Source organism: Dipodomys merriami, unplaced genomic scaffold (genome assembly GCF_024711535.1).
Source record: "Dipodomys merriami isolate MVZ:Mamm:240054 unplaced genomic scaffold, mDipMer1.0.p SCAF_8, whole genome shotgun sequence".
Taxonomy (NCBI): Eukaryota; Metazoa; Chordata; class Mammalia; order Rodentia; family Heteromyidae; genus Dipodomys; species Dipodomys merriami.
In genome coordinates this window covers 33,167,929-33,173,928 of record NW_027206401.1, presented here as the reverse complement: position 1 = coordinate 33,173,928, position 6,000 = coordinate 33,167,929, and the positions used below count along the sequence as shown (strand labels likewise).

Genomic DNA, 6,000 nt, shown 5'->3' with positions numbered 1-6,000 from the left:
GTGTGTGTGTGTACGCTAGTCCTGGGGCTTGAGCTTAGGGCCTGGGTGCTTTCCCAGCTCAAGGCTAGTGTTCTATCCTTTGAGCCACAACTCCACTTCCAGCTTTTTTTTTTTTTTTTTTTTGTAGTTAATTGGAGATAAAAGTCTCACAAACTTTCCTATTCAGGCTGGTTTTGAACCTCAATCCTCAGAACTCAGCAAGGATTACAGGTGTGAGCCACCAGCACCTGGCCTACTATTCATTCTACCATAATGGGCACACACAGAATGTCTGTAGGAGTCTGCTGCAAAGGGACTTAGTTCCCAACCAGAAGTAAATTTAGTGAATTAAAGAACACATAATACAAAAGATATAGGTTAGAGGAAAATTCAGAAGATTAAAGAGGAAGGTAATTCTAGAAGGTGCAAATAGAAAGAATAAGCATTTCTCAGCTGGGTATGGTGGTACATGGCTATTGTCCCAACTACTTAGAAGGCTGGGGCAGGAAGATGGTGAGTCCAGGAGTTTGAGCCCAGCTATACAAACCCTGTGAGACCCTAAATTTTAATTTAAAAAAAATTGGTTTAGTTCCACCACTCTTTGCTGAAGAAAATTATAGCCATATCGCCCTCTACTGGAACCAGGTTGGAAATGACAGGGCAATTACTTGGTTACTGCACACAAAGTGGTGTCCATTGCTGCCACCATCCAGGCTTTCAGCTCCTTTTTGTACCCAGGCTCAATTTCAAGCTGAACAATGCAGTGTGGAATGAGCAGACAGCCCTTCCCACACTCACCTTTTTATCAGCAGCAGTTACTAACTGCCTGGCTGTCCTGTCTACTAACAGCTATAGCCTTTGCTCAGAGATCCTAGTTTTGTCCCTTTTCACACCTAACCCACTTCCATTCCACACGCAACAGCCCCACAGATCCCTCCCATGGACTACAAGCCCCACCACCAAGCTACTCAGCTCCACAGGGAAAAAAGAAAGCAGCAGAACTAGACACAGCAACTTCATCTCTATCAGACGATGCCACTTTATGCTCTCAAATGGCTGAGCATCAGAAGGTCCAAACAATGCACCCAATCAAACCACAAAGCAGTAGTGTCCAAACGTTTTGATCATACACTCAAATCAGAATAAATATGTATATATTGCACCAGTAAATGTATCATTTATTTATAAACTGTAGAAGTGTACAATTGTACAGTAGATTATGTACATTATAAAACACACAAAAATAGAAATTTAAGAGGATGAGATTAAATACAAATAACCATTTGAACATATTCTCGATGGATTGATCACCTGCATACCCCTGGGATGTACATACCCCCATCCAAAACCACAGCCCTAAAGCCAGCCAATGATTGCTGTTACTTGGGGTTTTTAGCTCATTTACAGGAAAATGTACAAGATCACATCTGTTTTAATTTTTGCAAAATAGCCCTAGCATCAAGTTTAAATGTGTGAAGATGCTTGTTGCTTCTTGAGACATATTTGGTCTAATCACTACCCAACTGGTAAAATGTCACATTACAGTCCACTTACAGTTGTTTTTACTTTAAGGCAGACAGACTAAACAGAGGATTTCATAGATTTGGTCAGAATGGGGGGGGGAGGGGAGAGGACAGGGGGACTTTAAAGAAACATTTCATTTAAAAAACAAAGTTGAGGCTTGCCTGTCACAAAGGAAAAAGTCAACTTAGCTAGTCCTAAGAAGAAAATTCCCCTGCTCACAGTAGAAGGACAATAGGGGATGGGAAGACAGAAGAAACAGTCACTAGCCAAGGCAAATGGATTCCAATGACTGCCACACACAAACTATATCCAATCACATAATGAGGATGTAGAAACTCAGTAACATGACCATGAACAATCCCACAAAACTGCCTAAGTATAAAGTACATCTGAAATATGGATTGCTACTAAACTAAACTTGGATTGGCTGAAGCAAGTAAGTGAATAGACATTGTGGTCAAAAGTAACACAGAACCTTGTCCCATTCCTCAACACCCTGCTCCACATTTCACATTGGGTATTAGCATCCACACCCTCTTGCTTCCACACAACTCCTCCTCCACCGCTCAGTGCAAGCTGAGAGTATAGAGCAGAGCACAAGGTACTAGTCTGGGTGCACAGTCTCACTCAATGTGCTCAATTCCTTACAATATTCATAAAGATGTTAAACAGGACACAAACAGTTAACTAATTTGGAGATCTTTACCAGGCAAACATAGAGGCCTCAGTCTCATGAGAAACTGCCATCCTTTCAATGATGGTGACTAAATTTCCTATGGATGCTTGCATTATAAGGGGTTTAAAAGAAAAAAATGTTAATTTCATAAAAAGCCAATTTCACTTCATGTATACATATTTTATGTTTTCATCTAAATATTCATTTAGTCTACTGACCAACTGTCATTATTTCTGATAGGGAAATTAAATGAAAACCAAGATGAGTCAATCCCATGCCAGACAAAGAAAGAAGGGATGTGGTGTCTGGCCAGTTATTGGAGAGCCTAAGGCTCAGTTCTCACTCCTATAATTTGGAAAGAGGTTGCCTATGGTACTTATTAGAAGAACACCAATTGTTTTGGTTGGGAAAGTAAAACAGATGAATGGAATTTCCTCATGTGGAAGTGCTGATTTTCAAAGCACTGTGGCAAGTTAATAGGTTAAGTCCTTTCCACAGTTTCAAAAGCAGAGAAGTCACTTGTGTGAATCAACTTTGCACAGCCTCTCTTAGGGGAAAAGGCCACGAGTAACATTTTTCTTGAGAGGTAAGCTTTAAGAAAACTAGGAATTACGAATACTGTTGTCATGTTTGCTCCCTTTCCTTGGTCTGCTGCCACACATTTTCTGACCTCTCATTCCTTCCATTGGATGCAATCCCTTGCATAACTATCAACAAGAGCTCACAGCAAAACAAGTTTGAAAACTAAACTGACCCTCTAATAACAGAATCAACTAAAACAAATCCTCAACGTACAGATTTTTGCCATGGAAGGGATGTACCAAACTGGTGATCAATGTTCCAATTAAAAGACTACTTTTAGGGCTTCAGGTTGTGGCTCAAGTGGTAGAGGTCTTGCCTACCAAGCACCAGGCCCTGAGTTCAAATCCCAGTAATGTGAAAAGAAAACAAAAAAATCATTTGTGTTTTTGGTAATCTTCAAATTTTATTTCCAACTACTATAGTAACAAAATACCAGTAGTAATTCTGCATGAAGAGTAGCGACCTTAAATAAGCAAGGTCACGAGTTAGTAGTGCAACAGTGCTTTGGCCTATGGAGATTTTGAGGACTATTACAGTCAGTTTTTCAATATTATATCCTTGGGGTTCCTCCATATCTAGCACTAAAATATGCTTCTTATCTCAGTGATTCATCATATGAATATTTCTACTCTATATTAAAAGGACTGCTAGAAGCCAAGCGCTGGTGCTCACACCTGTAATCCTAGCTACACAGGAGGCTGAGATCTGAGGATCGTGGTTTGAAACTAGCCCTAGTAGGAAAGTCTATGAGACTCTTAGCTCCAATTAACCAGAAAAAAGCCAGAAGTGGAGCCGTGGCTCAAGTTGTAGAGCAAAAAAATCCCAGGGCCAGCACTCAGGCCCTGAGTGCAAGCCCCAGGGCCAGCACAAGGAAAAAAAAAAAAAGGACTGTTCTTCCGGTTCGATTTTCCTATAGTTTACAAAGACAGCAGCAATGACATAAAGTATTACTAAAATTTTAGTTGAATTGCCCTGTTTATGCACTTTGAGAGTAAAAAGACAAAACACAATTACAAACATAAAATGAGTCAAACTTTCGTTTTATTGACTGGAGTCTAAAATGAATACAAAAAAAATTGCCTCTTTTGCACGTTGTTTTCCTTAAAAGGCTTCTGATATAATCAGGTAGATTAAAAGCCAAGAATGTAGTTCAGCTTTTCTAGTGAACCTTTTAAAAAAGGTTTTGATTACATCAACCACCAATAGCAGAGAATGTATGGTCCCACAATTACTTTTAGATCTAGAGCTTTATCAAAAGAATTAGATCCTGCAATGATCTGCTAAGAAAGAGGCTTAAAGATTTTGTAAGCCATTAAAAACCATTCATATTGAGATAACTTGGGCAATTAAGAAAGAAAATCTCAAAATGTAGCCCTCTGCATTATGTGGAATGTGAGAGAATGCCAACTCATGATCAAATAGGTAAAAATTAACTCATGTATTGAACTGTTATAGTCTCATCACTTGCAAAATATCAATAAATGAATAACAGAGCTTATCATGAGATTGGACACTTGAACAGATGTTATTTAAATCATATTTGTGATGGTTATCATAGTGTTTACTAAAACTAAAAGTGAACAAAGAAAAGTTGTTCATTTATACATTGCTTTTCAAGTACCTTGACTTTGACTGAGACCTTAAATTGATCAGATAATACATAGCCCACACTGCTGGACAGTTAGAATAACAAAGGATTTATTATCATTTGCAGATGAAATAAATGCACCAACTCATATTCGAAAGGCTTTAAATCAGCCTTTTTCAGATTGTACCAAGGCACTGCCAACTGCCTAATTATCTGATGAACCCATTTCTAATGAAGAAGCCAACACTTCCCTCAACTTTAGTTCTGCACTGCTTCTGGTTTATTATACATGTATAAAACAGCAAAAGTTTGCACATATGTGCAAAGGCTGTGGTCCACCCATAGTACTGGTTAGTCATCATCTTCGTCCTCCTCCTCTTCTTCCTCAAAGCTATCTTCAAAGCCCTCGCTGTCTTCCTGGTCTTCATCTCCCTCTATTGCTGTATCCCATTGTGGATGATTTTCTGGCACAGGTTTAGCCTCATGAACCTCCAACTATAAAGACAAATTAAGTGTGAGCATCAGAAAATTTGAAAGGAACAATGGAATATCTGATAAAGATTTCCTATGAGCACAGTAATTATAAAGAAACAGACATCTATAGATACAACTCAAAATTCAACACTTCATTCAAAATAGGTACTTTATGCTAGAAAATTTTAAAAAGTAAATTTACTAATACATAAATGAAACTAAATTTCTAATAGTTTGATATTTTGGCTTTCTATTATAGTATTCAGGAACATATGTCTGTGCCAGTCCTGGGGCTTGAACTCAGGGCCTAGGCATCATCTCTGAGTTTTGTGCTCAAGACTAGCGCTCTACCACTTGAGCCACAACTCCACTTTAGACTTTTTGTTGGTAATTGGAGATAGAGTCTCACAGCCTTTCCTGCCTGGGCTGGCTTTGAACCACAATTTTCAATCTTAGCCTCCTGAGTGAGGTACCAGCATCTGCAAGAGTAGTAATTCTTAAGCAATGATACCTACTGGTATTTTAAACAGAATTTTTCTGCTAAAGGAAGAAAAAGCAAATATGACTTTCAAAGAGATATAGAGCAACTGGACTTGTAAAATTCTATGTATGGGGCTGGGAAGGTGGCTCAGTGGTAGAGCGCTTGCCTTGCATGCCTGAGGCCCTGGGTTTGATTCCTCAGCACCACATAAGCAAAAAGAAAAAACCCGGAAGTGGCGCTGTGGCTCAAGTGGTAGAGTGCTAGCCTTGAGCTGAAGAGCTGAAGGACAGCACCCAGGCCCAGAGTTCAGGCACCACGACCGGACCAAAAAAAAATTAAAAAAAAAAAAAAAAAAAAATTCTATGTATGGCAGATGCAAAAAATATCTAACTCTAATGGAGAAAAATTACTCACATTGGTTCCCTTTACTCTTTTTGTTTGTTTGTTTTGTTAATCATGGGGCTTGAACTCTGGGCCTGGGTGCTGTCCCTCAGCTCTTCAGCTCAAGGCTAGCGCTCTACCTCTTGAGCCACAGGGCCACTTCTGGTTTTCTAGTGGTTTTATTGTATATAAGAATCTCACAGACTTTCCTGCCCGGGCTGGCTTTGAACTGAGATCCTCAGATCTCAGCCTCCTGAGTAGCTAGGATTACAGGCATGAGCCACCGGCGCAGGACCTACTCTTTGCAGGCCCCTT

General features: G+C 39.5%; 1 protein-coding gene across 1 annotated transcript in view; it reads right to left on the bottom strand.

Moving 5' to 3' along the window:
* Window positions 1-1,132: 1,132 nt before the first annotated feature.
* Sec63 (SEC63 homolog, protein translocation regulator) overlaps window positions 1,133-6,000 on the bottom strand; it is a 75,434-nt gene continuing 70,566 nt past the window's right edge. Inside the window, exon 21 of the mRNA XM_070010712.1 lies at window positions 1,133-4,844. Within this exon, the coding sequence (XP_069866813.1) occupies window positions 4,701-4,844 (144 nt within the window). The 3' untranslated portion in view covers window positions 1,133-4,700. The remainder of the gene's footprint in view (window positions 4,845-6,000) is intronic.